This window comes from Ovis canadensis, chromosome 1, assembly GCF_042477335.2.
Source record: "Ovis canadensis isolate MfBH-ARS-UI-01 breed Bighorn chromosome 1, ARS-UI_OviCan_v2, whole genome shotgun sequence".
NCBI classification, from domain to species: Eukaryota; Metazoa; Chordata; class Mammalia; order Artiodactyla; family Bovidae; genus Ovis; species Ovis canadensis.
The window spans coordinates 46,655,666-46,676,346 of NC_091245.1; the positions used below are offsets into that span (position 1 = coordinate 46,655,666).

General features: G+C 34.1%; 1 protein-coding gene across 3 annotated transcripts in view; it reads right to left on the bottom strand.

The window, feature by feature from the left end:
- The window catches only part of LRRC40 (leucine rich repeat containing 40), a 50,363-nt gene that overhangs the window by 15,346 nt on the left and 14,336 nt on the right, over positions 1-20,681 (bottom strand). For all 3 annotated transcript variants that reach the window (XR_011251709.1, XR_011251696.1, XM_069565164.1), the window contains exons 6-12: positions 16,503-16,645; positions 14,008-14,180; positions 8,747-8,834; positions 8,581-8,626; positions 5,685-5,793; positions 2,795-2,902; positions 2,179-2,289 (exon numbers count right to left, since the gene is read on the bottom strand). Coding sequence is in view for 1 of the 3 variants with exons in the window: in XM_069565164.1 (XP_069421265.1) it covers positions 2,179-2,289; positions 2,795-2,902; positions 5,685-5,793; positions 8,581-8,626; positions 8,747-8,834; positions 14,008-14,180; positions 16,503-16,645 (778 nt within the window). In the remaining 2 variants the exon portion in view is untranslated. The remainder of the gene's footprint in view (positions 1-2,178; positions 2,290-2,794; positions 2,903-5,684; positions 5,794-8,580; positions 8,627-8,746; positions 8,835-14,007; positions 14,181-16,502; positions 16,646-20,681) is intronic.

Sequence of the window (20,681 nt, forward strand, 5' to 3'; positions counted from 1 at the left end):
TTGTCCAACTTTATAATTAAAGTATTGATTGGACAAAAATGTACATAGCTCAGTTTGTCAATTCTTGATTTCAATAAGACTGTGTCCTGAGAATTCTGAATTAGTCACCAGCTTTATGTATTTGATCAATGGGCCTAATCCTAATACCAAAGTGCAACCAACGGGTAATGCAAACAACTCTTTAATAATAGATTTAACAGAGTAAACACTGTAACTAATCCCTTATCTACTTCAAATTGTAATCAGCAATACTTTCCACAGTCAGAGCCCTTTAGGTCATGCCTATAAATACTGTATTATTTGACATCACAAGTATTCTACGTATTTGATTAATACAAATATTTCATATATAGAATAATTGAAGAATAATGGAAAAATTACATGAAAAAGATGAAACAGAAATGCAAAGGGATTCTGTATATTTAGAAACTTAGAGTTTTCTACTATATAAGTAGACTGTTTCTACTATATGAGGAAGACCATTTCTACTTTTAGTTTAGAATTTTAATTTGCACAATGTGTAACTTTTCACTATCTTACAATAAAACACAGAAGGGAATCTCATTTACCACTGAAATGATCTGGGAAAAAATTTAGAAGGTTAACAAGAAGGTAGAAATATTCTAGAGGCCATACAACTACTACTGTTGTTGCTGTTTGGTTGCTAAGTCATATCTTACTCTTTTTGTGACCCCATGGACTGTAGCTCACCAGGCTTCTCTGTCCATGGGATTTTCCAAGGATGGACTTGGAAAACCCATAGAGTGGGTTACCATTTCTTTCTCCAGGGGATCTTCCCAACCCAGAGACTGAATGCACATCTCCTGCATCCGTTGAATCCACAGGTGGATTCTCTACCACCGAGCCACCAGAGAGAAGCCCCAAAACTACTAATAATAGAAAACATTTGTGAGAAAATTATCTCCAACTAGATGGGTATCCATCACACTGAGTAATTTTCTCTAACCTATATCTTTGCATTCACAAGTGAAGCCTAATATATTAATATGCCATACTTTGTACAACTCAACATATGTCCTTTTTTCTTTTCTCTGTATTTTTCTCCATTATTGTCTTTATTAATCCGTGTTGAATACCAAATGATAGTCTGTATCTTCTCCTAGAGTCTTATACATACTGATATAAGCATATTTTGGTCACTTAATTAGAAATTTCCACGTATAGTTATAGACAGAGGCACACACATAGATAGACACACATATACACACAAGGATGGAATGAAAAGAAATAAAGTCAACAGCACTGGGGCAGGGATTCATTCTCACTGTTCCATTTAATACTGAACTAAAATGTGATTTTAAACTGTTTTGCCAGTGTAACTGTCCGTGGAAAATAGAAATAATTCCACATTTAGCAATAGCATATATGCTAATATACTTGTTTTAACTGCATAAGGAAAAAATTTTTGTCTCTGTATGAAGACTAAATCTTCAAACAGATATAATTAGCTTATTGTAATTTTAACTACTGTGAGAGTGGAGCAAGAGCAGTTACATTTTAATAAACTAAAACCACACCTAGTAACAACATACATGAGCAGTAAGAAGCCCAGGCAATAGAAATATACTTTACAAATCAAGTTTTAAAGCCTAAGAAAATAAACGACTATCTGACCCTGAAATACCTATTATCACCCTCAAAAACCTGTGACACTTCTGATCCTGTCACTTAAACTTATGACATATTTAAATTAAACTTTCTATTACCTCTGTAGAGCCTTAAATAGTTTCATTTTTGCTGTCAATCATAGTGTTCTTTTTCTTTAACTTGCCTTGCGTGGCTAATATATTTTGAAACCAAATGGGTTCTTTTTATGATAAAGTCATGCTAGCTATTGTGCCAGCATAGCATTTGGACAGTTTTATGTTAAAAAAGAAAAAAGCAGTATGAAGCAAATACTTTCCATGTGCTATTTTAATTTTGCTTAAGTATGAATCTAATAAAGTGTCAGTATGTCCTATTTTAAATAATTGTCTTATCACATAACTTCAAATGATATCTGATTAAAATATTTCCTAAATGCTTACTTTTAGATTACTCCTAAAATTTTATTAATAAAGACCAATTTTGTTTCTTAGGAAAACATGAGGGAAAGGGCAAAAATCAGGTAAAATACAAATTATTATTAAAAAGGGAAGCAATAGTATCAATAAATACCTGAGATCTAAAAAAGTCAATTTCTGAAGTGTACATAATTCCAAGGATATACAGGAAAGCTTATTATAACTGAGATTGACATCAGAAACCATTTCCTTCAGTTCCACAATCCTGAAACAATAATAATTTTAAATATTAATACTTGAATTCACTGTCAAAACTTTAAAACTACAAGCTGACCATAGAGAAAAAAAGCTTATATTATTTTTGCTAATTAAGATTTTCTGTAACTTTTACTTTTCTCACAAAAAATCACAGTTTAGATGTGTAACTGATAAAAATAGATTTTTAAAAACAGCTGCAATATTATCTGTCCAGGAATTTCTATTTGACTTTAAACGTATGTTGAAGTTTAAGAAACCATTCAGTCTATACTTAAACTAATTATGGACTCACTGCACTTTCTGCCAAAATCTAGGCAATATTTTATTAATTCCTATCTCAGGAAATACTTAAGTAAATTTTACCAAATCCCTCAAATATTAACAATGTAAGGTATTTTATGTAGACTTTCTATTAAAAAACTATGAAAAATAATTATTATTGCAACTAAGATGTAAGTACAACTGAGAATGAGTCACAGCTTAATAGAAATAGCATCATTAACAGTTCTTACCTTTTGGGAATTTCACATAGCTGATTCTTACTGAAGTTAATCGAAGTGATAATGTTACTTTTTACCGCATCAAACACTTCATCAGGAATCAAAGCTGTCTGTTTATCACTAAATGAAAAATGGTTTAAAAATGCATCATTCTGGGACTTCCTTCGTGGTCCAGTGCCTAAGATTCCATGCTCCCAATGCAGTGGGCCCTGGTCAGGGAACTAGACCCCACATGCCCCAACTACGACTGAAGATCCAGACAGCCTCAACTAAAATCTGGTGCAACCAAACAAATAATTTTTTTTTTTAAGTGCATCATTCTCAGCAATCTGGAAAGACATGATTATTGCTGTTCATTTTAAAGGCCTTTAAAGATTTCATAAGGAGATTTTTCAAGGTAGTTTATTATGAAGTTCTGTAAAGAATACAACAAAAACCTACCAACTCACAAAATGTTAGGAATTCAGACAACCTATTGTGTCATAACACTTTGTGTCACACCTTTGGTGTGACATAAACTCAGTCATAAACTCAATATGAATAAAAACAGGTACCTTTAAGGTCTAAGATGTCCAAGATTCATACAGTAAAGGAACAGTAATTGGGATTCCTGTACTGCAGAGAACAGCTAAATCTTTAATTTTAAAAACTATCTCGCCTCCTTTCTTAAAAATCTCTTAATAGAGTTTAGCTGTCAACTTTCTTTGGATACAGAGTTAACTGCAGACAACAATCAATTTTTAAAAGTTTAGCACGATACTAAACTAGTTTTCTCATAACCTAAACCAGTTTCTCCCTCACTTAGCATGTGACTAAGTACACAGGGTTATGGCCTTGGACTAAACTATTTCTGGTTTTTTCATTAATATACTTTGTTAATTTACCTTCCTTAAACCTCAGTTCCATGAAGTTAGAATCTAAAGGCATTTTCTTTTCATTAAATTTCATTACATTTCTTTTCGATTAAAATTTTCAGTTATATTTTCAATAAAATATAATTTTACTAAGAAAGTATAGTAGAACTCTGGCATTTGCAAATTTAACAATTTGGTGTTATAATTGGGCATTATGCCTATGTTCTTCTGTTACAATTTTTAATTCCTAACCTCATCCACTAAAAAGAATCTTCAGAGGAATGCCAAAAATGAATGACTGTATGAACAAGAAAACAATATTACATATAATGTGTGATACTGGAGAACTGTATAAGAAAAGCACTATAATACAGAAAGATAAAAAGCCTAAATTTCACCGTTATTATGCTTCCACTTTTGCTTTTGGGTTCCATTTTCTGCTGTGCAGATGGAGCACTTTTACCTTTTCGATCAGAATTGCTCAAGTCACAGAGAACTGATTTATTTAAATTAAAGTTTGAAGAGTTATGCTATTTTAAAAACTTCAGTTGAAGGCATTTATGCCTTAATATTGGGAAATAATTTATACCTTAAATAGAATACTTCTGTCCAATTCAAGTCTCCAAGGAAAACAAGTCACAATAAATTTAGAATCAAAACAACCTAAGATATATAGTCTTAAGTGTTACCTTTATTATGCTTTTGTGATATCTGTGCCTTTAAAGAATGAGAATGATTAACCCTCCCCCCAAAAAAAGTATCAATACTACTTTATAGATTGCTTATAACAATTAAAAGAAAGAGCATATGTAAAGTAGCATAGTGTTCAGCATAGAAGAGAAACTCAATAAACTCAATAAATCATATCCATGCAGAGCAGGGGGAGTGGAAGCCAGAGATAAAAGGAATTCTAAGCCAAGAAATTCCAAGACAGGAATCAAGTCTGTCTGAACATTTGGTATATTACAAAACCTAACATAGAATTTGGTACCTAGTAAGTTCCAAAAATATCTACTGAATAAATGGGTATATTATGTGTAAAATAAAACATACTAAAGTACTACACTAGTATGCTATGAAAAGGACACAACTACAACTATGGATGAGTACTATCTTGTGTTACAGTGTCAAAGAAGGAAGGCTTAGAGTAGTGATTTCTATGTGAATGAAACACAGCAAATATGAAATGGAGACTGTATCCTGACTGCTGAGGAGGTAGTACCCACTGATACTACACATTAAGGAAAAGAGGCCAGGAATTGATGATGGTTCTGTGGATAACTGAATAAACCTTGTCACTATCTGACTTGAGAATGTATTCTTTTCATTACAATACCAAAGCATGAGCTAATCACTGAAAGACTTCTGACTGTACTGGCTGTTTTTATCATTGTTGCCTTAGACAGTACTGACAAATACTTGACAATCACTTCCAATTTCCACATGGGTATATCTTCTTTCTCCAGTCAAACACATGCCCATAATATATAAACATCATTAGGCTTCTCCCTCGGTTTACATACCAACATTGTAACTATTTCAGGTTTTATATATGTGCCACCAGAGCACATTATTATAATATATTATTTGACTTGAATTCAGATATATAAACAGAGTACAACCTCTCAAGCTTTGCCTGCTTGAGGTATTCATTAAATAAATGATACTTATACTTCTTAGTTACCAATATATGACCTCCCTCCAGTATAATTCTCTCTGGATGCTAGTTACTAAGTCAGAAAATTTTATTACCAAACAATACTGCGTCTCATATTTTACAGTTATAAAATGTTATTATAAAAAATTACTACTGATAACCATATATCAATCTCCTTAAGCCTAATAAACACAAATCACCTAAGGAATGGTGATTAAGTTCATTGTACTTTTAATATGCTTTTATCTCATCTCTTTTTTTGCAACTGCTATTCTTCTAAGTACTAATGCACTCTGATGAATTCTTCTTCACCAACTGTCCTTTTCGCTGAAGAATTATTTCTGAAAGTTACCTATGTGTTTTACAACATTTAAGAAAATGAATTACATACCTATAGTCTAACATTTTTAATGTGAGGATGGTATGCACATTGACTCTAGATTCACTTGGCAGTGTCATGGCAGTCTCAGTAACAGAATCATTTTGGCTAGGTCCATCATCTGGCAAAAGAAAAGTTATATAAAACTAATATTTATACTACAAAGTCATTTAAAAATTCCTGAAAATACTTTAAAAGAGTACACATGATTTTTAGATACTATTGGTGAAAATGTCTTTTCATATGCTTTATTTCCAATAACTCAAATCTAGGTATAGAGTTTGATCTTTATTTAATAGAAAAAAGATAAAAAGTTCAAAATCTTTTAATAAATCTTACCATAAGAAAATTTAGGAGTAGAAAAGGATAAAGAATAACTACAATGTCTTAGAAGAAACAATGACAAGCAAAAATAGTATTCCTTCCAACAAAGGAATTTGTTAACAAAGGAAAAGTACTATTTTCCAAAAATGTCTACCAAACAGGCATCTGCCTATCTTTTCAGTTTAGGACACAATGAAGCTGATTATCCCCAATCATTTGAAATCTGGCAATCTGCATAGCCTAGTAAGCTTTTGGTACATTAGTTATATTTACTAAGATTTTTCCTAGCAAATATAAGACTGTATTCTCAATAGATATTTCCTAATATGCATACCCACTCACATTTACATATAGTCAACTCCTTCACCAACTTCTGAAGACTGTATAATGTTTAACACTGTCATCACACAGCATAAAAAGCAAAACAAACAAAAATCATCCACAATTAAAAGAAATGGCTTGGTGATTTTTTGGCGAAAGAAACTTCAGCCATTTAGACATAAATAAAATAAGACAATTTTTAGCAATGTGGAAATCATGGAATAGTCTTAATAGTCACATTAAGAACAGAGGCTTGCCAAAAGAACATTAAAAAAAAATTAGCGGTATCCCTGATCTTTCCTCAACCCTGCAGGCATTTAATGAAACTTGCTGAATGATACTAAGTATACTTCTCTTGCCTTAAGCTCACCAGACATTCATCAGTCAATAATTATTAAACTATTTTTTCCACACAAATACATTATGTTACATACAGTAACATAATAAATGACAGACTATCGAATAGAGATAAACGACACAGAGGACAACACTGATTTCAAGTGAAGTGCTTTGCTATTTAGAAGCGCCCTAGCGGTCTGCTTATGCCACTTCAAAGAATATGTAATATATACTGCCAAATTACATCTGCAGAGACAATATTAAACCAGCAACAAAACCCAACATTATTTTTAAATGTACATTTATATTAGCATGATTATATATTAAAATAGAATATTCTCAATACTTTCCAAAGAGCTACTTTTATTTATTTATTTATTTATTTATTTTAATTGGAGGCTAATTACTTTACAATATTGTATTGGTTTTGCCATACATCAACATAAATCTGCCACAGGTGTACACATGTTCCCCATCCTGAACCCACCTCCCTCCCCATACCATCCCTCTGGGTCATCCCAGTGCACCAGCCCCAAGCATCCTGTATCCTGCATCAAACCTAGACTGGCAGTTCATTCCTTATATGATATTATACATGTTTAATAATCAGCATCAAAGAGAATGTAAAGAGGAAGGCAATTGTCTCTCGGGGGGAGGGGGACACTATTGTGAGAAACAGATTTACTTTGCACTATATTTTCTTGTACATTTACATTTATTGCCTTTTTGATTAAAAAAAAAAAAACAAGATGGTAAAATTCCATAACTGGACCTAGATTCAATGCAATCCCTATCAGAATGATAACTTACTTCTTTGTAGAAATTAACAAGCTGATCCTGAAATGTTTATGAGATTGCAAAAAAAACCCAGAACAGTCAAAACAAACTATTTTGAAAGAATAAAGCAGGAGGACATAAGTCCACCTTCCAATTTCAAAATTTATTACAAAGCGATGGTAACCAATATACTGTAGTACTGGCACAGGATAGGAATACAGATCAATGGAATAAACTTGTGAGTCTAAAACGAACCCTAATTTCATGGTTAACTGATATTCAACAAAAAAATGCCAAGACCATTCAGTGAGAAAAGCTGACTTTTCAACAAATGGTACACAGAAGCTGCATAATCACATGCAAAAGAATGAAAGTGGACCTTTATCTCATAGCATTTATAAAAATTAATTCACAGTGGATCAAAGACATGAATTTAAGAGCAAAAGTATAAACCTCTTAGAAGAAAAAAAGTATAAAATCTTCATAAAACAGGATTTTGCAAAGAAATTTTAGATATGAAACAAAAAGCATTAGCAAAAAAAAGAAAATGACTTAAAATTTAAAAAAAAAACTTGTGTTTTGAAGGACGCTACTGAGAAAATGAAAAGACAACACACAGACGCCTAGAAAACATTTCCAAATTATGTATCTGACAAGAGACTTATACCTAGAATACATAAAGATTCTTACATCAACAATTAAAAAATTAAAAATTGGGCAAAAGAACTCAAGATATTTCACCAAAGGTGTACAAATGGCTAATAAGCACATGATGCTCAACATCATTATTCAAATCTGTTAATATACTTCCCAGTCAACAGAATCCTTATTTTATACAGTAATAGTCAAGTTTTGTTCTTTTACAAAGGTAAAGCATTAGGTGCTGACACAATATTTATTATAATTTCTAACTGGTACCCTATAATACAACTCAGAGATTAAGGACAGAACAGTATTACTGTGAATTTAAGAGTGTTTCCATAATTTCAGCATATTTATGGTCTCATGGATTCAGATCAGAACCACATCTACCAGAGGCCATTTCTTCTAAATATTTATACTAAAACTATATGCAAATTTATATACAATTAACACTTCACCACTTTTCACGTCATCTTTCAATATATGGGAGAAAATAGAAGAGTACCTTTAATCTTGCTTCGTAGGTATTTTAAGACTTCTTGGGTTCCTTTCTGAAAAGAGGGGGATAAAAACATATTCACCAGACATACATTGTAGTTTTATATTAATAGATCATGTGCATGTTTCAATATCAAGTTTAAAAACAAGAGCTGAATTCTAAATATGCTTACATTTATAATTTCTCTTCGAATGGTTCTCAAAGGATTTCCTTCAAGTGCCAGGAATTTCAAATGAAGTCTTCCCAATGAACAGGGCAGACTATAAAAGATTAAATAGATTTCAAGGAAAACATTAGGGATAAGTATAATTCAACCAAGCAGTTGATTATAAAACAAACAACATATGACAAGCTTTACATCATAAAATAGTGTCAAAGAAAACCCAAGTTAATTTAGGCCTAAAATATTTCCTTTCAAGATAAATGCCAAACATGTTTTAAATAAGATTTGTTTCAATACTGTCATATTATGATTACTAGAAAAAGAATGTGAGCTATAAAATATTTCCTAAATTGTAGACAGTACTACTCTTATGGCAGAAAGTGAAGAACTAAAGATCCTCTTGATGAAAGTGAAAGATGAGTGAAAAAACTGGCTTAAAACTCAACACTCAGAAAACTAAGATCATGGCATCTGGTTCCATCACTTCATGGCAAATAGATGGAGAAACAATGAAAACAGTGACAGACTTCATTTTTCAGGGCTATAAAATCACTGCAGATGGTGACTGTAGCCATGAAATTAAAAGACACTTGCTCCTTGGAAGGAAAGTTATGATTGACCTAGACAGGATTTTTAAAAGCAGAGACATTACTTTGCCAACAAAGGTCCGTCTAGTCAAAGGTATGGTTTTCCCCGTAGTCATGTATGGATGTGAGATTTGGATTATAAAGAAAGCTGAGTGCCGAAGAATTGATGCTTTTGAACTGTGGTGTTGGAGAAGACTCTTGAGAGTCCCTTGGACAGCAAGGAGATCCAACCAGTCCATCCTAAAGGATATCAGTTCTGAGTGTTCATTGGAAGGACTGATGTTGAAGCTGAAACTCCAATACTTGGACCACCTGATATGAAGCTCTGACTGATTAGAAAAGACCCTGATGCTGGGAAAGATTGAAGGCACAGGGAGAAGGGGATGACAGAGGATGTGATGGTTGGATGGTATCACCACCTCTATGGACATGAGTTTGAGTAAACTCTAGGAGTTGGTGATGGGCAGGAAGGCCTGGCATGCTGCAGTCCATGGGGTTGTAAAGAGTTGGACATGACTGAGTGACTGAACTGAACTCAGACAGTGCTAAAAAGTAAATGTTAGCAAATAAAAAAATTCCTAAATGAAAAAAATCATAAAGAATAATTTTTAATCATATACTTCAGATTTCATTCAAAAAGGAAAGTCTTTTTTTTTTGGTATACAAGATAAAACCTGTTGATATACATAAAAATTAAACCTCAAAATTTATTAAGCATCTATAATATACTAGGAATTGTTGTAGGGATATCAAGGTCCTTTCCCTTAAAAACTTTTCAGATGAACAAAAGAAAAGGAGACATAAATGGCTAACCAAAATACAGGAATTATCATATGTTGCTGGTGAGCATGTAAAATAGTACAGCCACTTTGGTGAGTGGGAGTTTTTTCAAACACACATTTACCATATAACTAAGCAATCCCACTCCTACATATTTACTCAGGAAAAATGAAAATTATGTCCAATAGAGACTTACATGAGTGTGCACAACAGTCAGAAAATTGAGAGCAATCCAAACATCCATCGACTAACTACTGAAGAGATGAAAAAATTGTGGCATATCTGTATAATGGAATAACACTTGGTATAAAAATAAAATGAAATAAAAATGAATAAATTACTAAGACAAAAATCACACGAATGAATCACAGAAGCATTATACTACATGAAAGAAAGCACAAAAACTATATGCTGTGATTTCATTCATATGATACTTAAAAAAAGAAAACTACAGTGACAGAGCTCATCAGTGGTTGCTAGGGGTTGGGTGTATGAAAGGTGGATTGACTGCAAAGGGTATGAAGAGACTTTAGGAAAACAGAAACGTTCATTACTGTGACAGTGAATTATACCAACACCTATAGTTGTCAAAAATCATCAAATTGTCTATTATATATATATATATAAAATTAGATAAATGCTAAACAAGTAAAGCTGCTTTCAGACTAGGGAAGTAGAAATTAGATAAAGGACTAAAGGGAGAAGGAAGTAGCAAAGCCTGGATTTGGACCTAAAAAGAACAGAATTCCATTAGGGAGTCAAGCAGGAAAAGAGCATTTTAAGGTAAAGAAAATGAAGAAAGAAAAAGTCAGCATATTTACAGTTCAATGTAGACATAAGATACTTGTGGGACCCAAAGATGAAAAAGAGAGAATGATGAAGTCTGACTATGAGATGTACTTGACTATTATGCTAAAAATCCTGGACTTTATCTTACAAGACAGTGATTCCTAATTGTTGGTTAGAAAACCAGATGTATCAAAATCTCTCAGGAACTTTAAAAAACAAAACCAAGGCAATCCTAAGGTCCCACTGCTAAAGATTCTGATTTACTACTGTATCTGCATTTTTCTTCTTAAAACTTTTCTTGTGGTTCTAATACATAATTAGGAAAAGTGCTATAACAATGGAGAACCATCAGTTTTTTAGTTGAAGAAAAAGCTGATAACCTGTATTTTATAAAAACTACTCTGGTAGCATTGTAAGGAATCAATTTTGTTAAAGGAGATTCTGGAGGGGTACGAAATGAAAAGAATGGTCTTAATGTCTAGGACGGAGAAGGCAATGGCAACCCACTCCAGTACTCTTGCCTGCAAAATCCCATGGACGGAGGAGCCTGGAAGGCTGCAGTCCATGGGGTTGCTGAGGGTTGGACACGACTGAGCGACTTTACTTTCACTTTTCACTGTTATGCATTGGAGAAGGGAATGGCAACCCACTCCAGTGTTCTTGCCTGGAGAATCCCAGGGATGGGGGAGCCTGGAAGGCTGCAGTCCATGGGGTCGCTGAGGGTTGGACACGACTGAGCGACTTCACTTTCACTTTTCACTTTCATGCATTGGAGAAGGAAATGGCAACCCACTCCAGTGTTCTTGCCTGGAGAATCCCAGGGACGGGGAAGCCTGGTGGGCTGCTGTCTATGGGGTCGCACAGAGTCAGACACGACTGAAGTGACTTAGTAGTAGTAGTAGTAATGTCTAGGAAGTATGAGGTTAGATGAAAGTAAAGAAAATATTTACTAGCTTCATTATGTCCTAGGCCCTGTGATACATACACACTTTATATCCAAAGCTCTGGAGAAAGAGAAATGTACGTATCAGAAATATTTGTACTGATTACTTAAATAGTATTTATCACCATTTTTGTTTCAAATATTTCCTTTCTACTGTTTTTACATATTATTAGTAGCCATAATAAAACTGCTATGGGGAGAAAGGTAACTCCCTGGTGGCTCAGATGGTAAAGAATCTGCCTACAATGCAAAAGACACAGGCAATGTGGGTTCAATCCCTCGGTCAGGAAGATCCCCTGGAGAAGGAAATGGCAACCCAGTCCAGTATTCCTTGCCTGAAAAATTCCATGGACAGAGAGGACTGGTGGGCTACAGTCCATAAGGTTAGAGAGAGTCAGACACAACTGAGTGACTAACATGGGGAAAAACGTACATGTCAATATTTATGAGGCAAGCAATTCTTTCATTCATTAGTTATAGGTACTTTTAGGGATATCCATTCACTTACTAATTGTCATAAATAGAAGTGACTGAAAAGAATGGTCACTGTCCAAGTATTCAAATTGATGGTCAAGATGTACCATATGCCATATGTACACTGTGAAAACAATTCTGACTTTTAAAAGTAGCTACTGAAATAGAAACCAAGAAGAAAGTCTACCTTGCTTAACCTTTTCCCTCTTCATAACAAAACAGGTTTCTGACATCCAAATACAAAACTGCAGACACCTAACTGGATTACTGGTTTATAACCCTAAGTAAGTCTGAGTTTTATTTTTTTATATATCTGTAAAGTAATTCCATCTCTAAATATTATGTCTTTATAAGCTTTTATGAGTCTTTGTTCACTATCCTCTTCCTCTGCCTCTCCAACACAATCAATTGCCAAATACTACTCAGATTCTAACTCATCACACCTCTCACATCTTTGTCTTTCCATTCTCATTGTCACTAGTTTAGGTCCTTATTACATGAGAGGAATCTAAAAAGCTGTCAACACAGTAAACTGGACATAGCAAGTGTGCATTTTCAAGTTAATTATTACATTAATCTAACAGAACTTATTTAGAATTCCTATCTATAAACCCACTCCTATCCAAAGCATTCAACCCACTATTATCAACTTACAAGGTTACAATCAAGTTAATTTTGCTTTTAATCTCCCCATCTCTTAACGAATGAAAACTGACTCTTCATAGGGATTTCAAGGACCTCTTTCACATGGCCTCAGTTTATCTTTCAAGACCTGAATACCTCACTACATGTACCCTACTAAACCTGATCCCTCACTGTCCTCTGAACATATACCTATAATTTATTTTCTAAACTTTCAGAGCTTTGTTTGTAGTTTTCTCCTGCAAAGTCATTCTGACCACCGTACATATGAACTTGAAAACTGTGGTCATCCTTGAAAGATGGATGTCTCAACTAGAGTGAGGCATGCCCCAGTGAGTACAGTTTTAAATTCTGTGCTCTAGGCAATTAACCTGCTTCACTCTGGTCTCAGTTCTATAACATCATCTAAAAATTTTACTTCTTACACAAAGTCTGCCCTGACTTTTCTCAATAAATTGTGATCCCTGTATCATCTTTAAGTCCCCAAAGTATTTCATATCTTTCCCATGGTTTTATAGTCATTTAACAAATTCAACAAATATTTATCAGGCAGCTTCCATGAACCCAGGCACTGACATAGAAGTTAGAGCAGTGAAAAAAAGAGATAAAAACCTACCCATCCTCGAGTTCATGTTCTAGTGGTTTACAAAGAAAAATAGCACTAAGTCATGTCCGACTCTTACAATCCTATGTACTGTAGCCCGTCCAGGTTCCTCTGTCCATGGGATTCTCCATACAAGAATACTGGAGTGGGTTGCCATTACCTTCTCCAGGCGGATATCCTGAGCCAGGAATTGAACCCAGGTCTCCCGCGTCGCAGGCAGATGCTTTACCAACTGAGCTCCGCAGGAGTCACTTGCAAATACAACTGATTCCATTAGTATATTAAGCTTGCTGCCAAGAACAAAATCTAATTACCTTTGTAGGTCTGCACATGACACCTGCTAAATAAACATTTATTGAATTCAACTTATAAAAAAGATCTCTGCATGTTTTAACCTATGAATTATAATCAAATACAGACATGATTTCATATCATTCCTTCTTAAACTTACCTACTAATATCATTGTTGCTTAGATCCAGTCTTTCCAAAGACTGCAGCAGTGTAATTTCATCTGGAACAGATTTTAACTTGTTATCCCGCAGGTCTAGCACAAGGATAGAATTCAGATGCTTAAGATGTTCTGCCCCTAACTTTTCAATCTGGTTTTCTCCTACATGTAATTCCTACAAAACCAAAGATCAATCATGTGTATTTTTGTATTCAATTTTATACTAGATAATGAAAGCAAAACTGAAATATTAATTTCAAATCACTGACAAACATGGAAAAACCATAATTTTCTAATAACTAAGTTGCTTAAATTTTTAATTATGTTTAAGCTATTTTACAGTTACAGCAAAAAAGAAAATTTTCAAGAATTTCCTAGTAATTTAAAAATAACTAAAGGCTTAATCCAGCAGAAAGTTCAAAGTTTAAAAAACTAAGGTAGAGAAATGATTTAGTAGTTACATTTTCAGAACAAAACTACAAATCCAAGAGTTATACTGATGAAAAACTAAAGTTTTAAAACAAATCAGTATATGTTTAAAAAGTTATTTATATTATAATAAATGTTTGTTACTCAAAATTTGTATTCATGATTTATAATAATATATTGTTATAATACATATTGATTTCCCATTAGCAGAATCTAAGATTATCAGATAATTAATTTTATTAAATGACAACTTTATTTATCATTGTCACCATTTTGTTTAAAGAAACTCAATGTATAGAAGTATACATAAGGGAAAGCAAAGTATGGCAAATTTAAATACAATGTTAATGCATATACTTAATACCAAAAAAAAAAGTAAATAATTTTAAACAGATCTTATGATGAGGTAAATAAGAATTGGCAACTTAAAGAATTAGAAACATATTTTTTCCTGGTATTCCAGGCTTCCTACACTATGGTCCCAATTTACTTTGTTAGCTTCATCATCTATTAAGTTGGTACAAAACTAATTGAGGTTTTGGATTGTGAATTTTAAGTCATTATTTTGCTATTGTTCAGTTGCTTAGCTGTATCCAACTCATAACCAGGCTCAAACATATTTTTATTAACCAAAATAGGACCATTACAATCAACACATTTTTGCCAATGAAAAAATAAGTTTATTTCTACAGAATAAAAATCTGTGCTTCAGGATTCGATGAACTCTTGGAAAGCATTTTCTGCATCCTGCTAGTTATGGAAGCGCTTTCCCTGCAAAAAATTTTCGAGATGCTTGAAGAAGTGGTAGTCGGTTGCCAAGAGGTCAGGTGAATATGGCGAATGAGGCAAAACTGCACAGCCCAATTCACTCAACTTTTGAAGTGTCGGTCATATGACGTGCATTCAGGTGCTGTCATGTGGAACTGGGCCCATCTGTTGACCAATGCCAACTGCAGATGCTGCAGCTTTCAGTGCATCTAATCGATTTGCTGAGCATACTTCTCAGATGTAATGGTTTTGCCGGGATCCAGAAAACTGTAGTGGATCAGACAGGCAACAGACCACCAGACAGTGACCATGACCTTTTCTGGTGCAAGTCTGGGTTTGGAAGTGCCCTGGAGCTTCTTCTCGGTCCAACCCCTGAGCTGGTCATTGCTGGCTGTCGTATAAAATACACTTTTGGTCAAAAGTCACAATCTGATCAAGAAATGATTCATTGTTGCATAGAATAAGAGAAGACACTTCAAAAAAGATGATTTTTTTGATCTTCAGTCAGCTCATAAGGCACCCATTTACTGAATTTTTTCACCTTGTCAATTTGCCTCAAATGCCAAACAACTGTAGAATGACTGGTCAACGATGAGTTCTTCAACAACTTCTCATGTAGTTTTAAGACGATCAGCTTTAATGATACTCTCAATTGGTTGTCACCTTCTGATGGCTGGCCACTATGCTCCTCATCTTCAAGGCTCTCATCTCTTTTGCAAAACTTCTTGAACCACCACTGCACTGTACGTTCGGTAGCAGTTCCTGGGCCAAATGCATTGCTGATATTGATGTGGCGAGTTGTTTCTGCTGCTTTCTGATCCATTCTAAACTCAGAAAAATTGCTTAAATTTCTCTTTGTCTAACATCATTTCTATAGTCTAAAATAATTATAAAATAAACAGCAAGCAATGTCATTAGCAAAGATATAAAGAAATGTACATTAAAATGATATATAATGTAACCATTTATTTAAGAATGTATTCCAGTACCAACTGGCAAAGTTCAACAATGCAAAATCACAATTACTTTTGTACCAACCTAATACTACTTCTCAAGTTATAAACTACCCTCCAGATGAAATCGGCAAATTCTTATTTTTAAAACCGATTATTTCTTTTCTAAAAAAAAATGCTATTAACAATACCATTAATATATTTAATCATAATAAAATTCTGAAAGATAAAATTATAAGAAAAAACCCACATAACTAATACATATTCTTAATGTAAAATAAGTTTAAATTTTCATTTTCATGATTAACTTTCAGAAAATATATCTTTAATAAACAACTAAATAGTACCTTTAATAGTTTACAAGAAGGAAATTCTGGTAGAAAACGTAATTTATTCCTTCGCAAATATAGCAATTCTAATGATTCCATGCTGGCCAATTCAGGAGGAATAGTTTCCAAGAGATTTGAATTGCAATCCAAATGCTTTAATCCTGTAATACATATTTAGTGAAACACAAAGATACTTTAATAGAGAAAAATATTGGTTTACAATTCTATATATGTTAAAGAATGTTCATGTAATCATGAGGACTCACAAAACTGATTTTCTACACTGCTGTAATAATCAAGAATCCTAGAATACCACTGAATTACATAAATGTAAACTAAAACATTTTTACATTTAGTTACAATTAAAGAAAAACAATGGTACTAAAGTCAATGTTTAATAACAGTCCAGGTCACCTTTGCAAAGACTTAAAAAACAAAATACTCTAGTACTCCCTTAAAGTACTCTAAAATATATAAACTATACTCTAAAATATATAAACTATGAGATTATTTACCTCAGTATCATACATCTTTAAAGAAAAGCTTAAATTATTAAAGACATGAATATACATGCATACTACTCATATGAATGAATGTCAAGTAACCCTGGCCAGTAGTAGCTTCAGTTCAGTTCTGTCAAAAAACCCATGGATTTCTATGTATTCTCTTTTACTCTTTCAACCACTCACAGTGCCTCTGTCCCTGTCTTCTTTCCTTCCTTTTTTTGAATTTTAAGTTAAAGGCTTTTTCTAACAGCTTAGCTCACGCTCTTGATAAGAATGTTCTCACTTGCAGCATCTCTCTTACCTCCTGAATATCTCATAGAAGGCAGGATGGAAAACAAAAACAGAAGAAAAGTAAAGGTCTTCTTTTTCTTAAGACTTTAATAAGCAATTTCTCCCTAATCCATATTGCAGATTCTCCACTTACTGCTGCTGTTGTTGATTTAGTCACTAAGTTGTGTCCAGCTCTTTTATGACCCCATGGACTGACTGTAGCCCACCAGGCTCCTCTGTCCATGGGATTTCCCAGGCAAAAATACTGGAGTGATAGCCATTTCCTTCTCCAGGGGGATCTTCCCAACCAGGAATCGAACCCACACCTTCTACGCTATTAGGTGGATGTACTACCACTGAGCCACTAGGGAAAGCCCTCTTCCACTTATATCTTCCACTATTCTCAGCCCTATAGTTTGAATAGGTAATATATATTTTACAACCATTTTTCATGTACTTTAAGCTTATCAATTTTAACATTAATTCAAGACTGAATTGATCTATTTAGACTACTTTCAGGTTTACAGAAACTAATGGCTTTTCAAAACAAATTTAATAGTACTTCAATTTATAGTCTGATAATTTATGTATCATTTGGCTACAGCACTGAGGAAAATGTTATAATCCAATCCACCCTAAATCCAGTAAATTCTATAAATAAGTTTGTTTTACATCTAGAAACTAGTTTTCACAAGTTTTTGCATTTAAGAGCACTGGTTGAGAATACAAGCAGTATGTAGCAGAAAAAGCAAGCGGGATGAAGTAAGAAGATGAAAACCCTGGCTTTACAATTGGCTGTATAATTTCTAAACCTAGGTTCCTGAATCTTTAAAATGTAAGTAATATGCATCCCCATTGACTTATAGAACTATTGTGATGGCAAAATAATATATTTTAAAGCATTTTGAATTACAAAGAACCATACAAATGTTAGAAACTGTAGAATCTCGGTCGTGAATAGTGGAAAAAACAACTAAATTTCCTACTGGTGATAGCTTAAAAGTATCTTTGTAATGGCTAAAGCACAGAAAATACCTGAGACTAACTATATAGTATATTAGAAAACCTTCTATAAATTTAAAGCATTTTTCTGTTGATTTCAATATCTATTCTTCTCTCTCAATATTTCTACTCAATTAAAAAAAAAAAAACAACACACGCTTCTGGCATACTCATTCCAGGTATCGTATTTTCTGTTCAACTCTGTTTTCCAATACCTTTACTGAAAAAATGGCAAAAACAAGCAGAGTTAACTATTGGTATCACAAGTAAAGGCTCCCCTAAAATGTCAATTCAATTCATGGCATTTAATTCACGCATTCCTGTAATAAATGACAAATAACCATTGTGCTGTGCTCAGTCGCTCAATCGTGTCTGGCTCTTTGTAGCCTCGTTGACTGTAGCCCACCAGACTCCTCTGTCCATGAGATTTTCCAGGCAAGAATACTGGAGCAGTGTGCCGTTTCCTACTCTAGGGGATCTTCCTGATTCAGAGATTAAACGAACATCTCTTGCAACTTCTGCACTGGTAGGCGGATTCTTTACCACTAGCACCCAATCAAAAGCCCAAATAACCATTATTCTATAGTAAAACAGCAGTGATCATTCGTAATGTATAAAAATATCAGTTTTATTTTTGCACACCTGAAACTAATAACATTGTTAGTCAATTATACAGTATTTTTTAAAAATACCTAACAGCACAATTTTACAAACTCACCTCTAAATAATCTCTAACAAAGTGTTCGAAATCACATCTATGATTTTCTCCAAAAAAGGGAGGTTTAAAAAAAATGAAAGAGCTCACATATGATTAGCAGAAAAAGTATATAAGGTAAACAGTCTACAGTTGACACATAGTGATCATCAACTGAGAAATAATAAGAGTTTGCCTTTAGGTGAAAAAGAGTTGATTGATTTTGGACTCAAGAATTCTAACATGAACAAGTATACTTATTTAAATTACTGAAATGTACCTTCTATTTTTTTCATCCCACATATTAGTTCTACAATACTTCAAATGTACTGATTCAGTGGTGAACTTTAATAAAATAGAAACACTAAATTTAACCTTCTTTTAAAAAGGATTAACAATCTGAGCAAAACTAGACTATCTCTTGACTAGACTACCCACGGTCCAAGGTAAGGAGCAGCGGCTGTGCTTTGCTGGAGCGGCCGTGAAGAGATACCCTACGTCCAAGGTAAAAGAAAAACAACTAAGACAGTAGGCACTGAGAGAGGGCATCAGAGGGCAGACAGACTGAAACCACCATAACAGACAACTAGCCAATCTGATCACACAGGCCACAGCCTTGTCTAACTCAATGAAACTAAGCCATGCCATGTGGGGCCACCCAAGACAGCCAGGTCATGGTGGAGAGGTCTGACAGAATGTGGTCCACTGGAGAAGGGAATGGCAAACCACTTCAGTATTCTTGCCGTGAGAACCTCAAGAACAGTATGAAAAGGCAAAAAGACAGGACACTGAAAGATGAACTCCCCAGGTCAGTAGGTGCCCAATATGCTACTGGAGATCAGTGGAGAAATAACTCCAGAAAGAATGAAGGGATGGAGCCAAAGCAAAAACAACACCCAGTTGTGGATGGGACTGGTGATAGAAGCAAGCAAGGTTCAATGCTGTAAAGAGCAATACTGCATAGGAACCTGGAATGTTAGGTCCATGAATCAAGGCAAATTGGAATTGGTCAAACAGGAGATGACAAGAGTGAACATTGACATTCTGGGAATCAGTGAACTAAGATGGACTGGAATGGGTGAATTTAACTCAGATGACTATTACATCTACTACGGTGGGCAGGAATCCCTTAGAAGATATGGAGTAGCCATCATAGTCAACAAAAGAGTCCAAAATGCAGTACTTTGATGCAATCTCAAAAATGACAGAATGATCTCTGTTCATTTCCAAGGCAAAGTACTCAGTATCACAGTAATCCAAGTCTATGCCCTATCCAGTAATGCTGAAGATGCTAAAGTTGAACAGTTCTATGAAGACCTATGAGAACTTCTAGAAGTAATACCCAAAAAAGATGTCCTTTTGATTTTAGGGTACTTAAATGCAAAAGCAGTAAGAAAAGAAACACTTGGAGTAACAGGCAAATTTGACCTTGGAGTACAGAATGAAGCACGGCAAAGGCTAATAGAGTTCTGCCAAGAAACACATTGGTCATAGCAAACACCCTCTTCCAACAATACAAAAGAAGACTCTACACATGGACATCACCAGACGGTCGACACTGAAATCAGACTGATTATACTCTTTGCATCCAAAGATGGAGAAGCTCTATACAGTCAGCAAAAACAAGACCGGGAGCCGACTGTGGCTCAGATCATGAACTCCTTATTGCCAAACTCAGTCTGAAATTGAAAAAAGTGGAGAAAACCACTAGACCATTCAGGTATG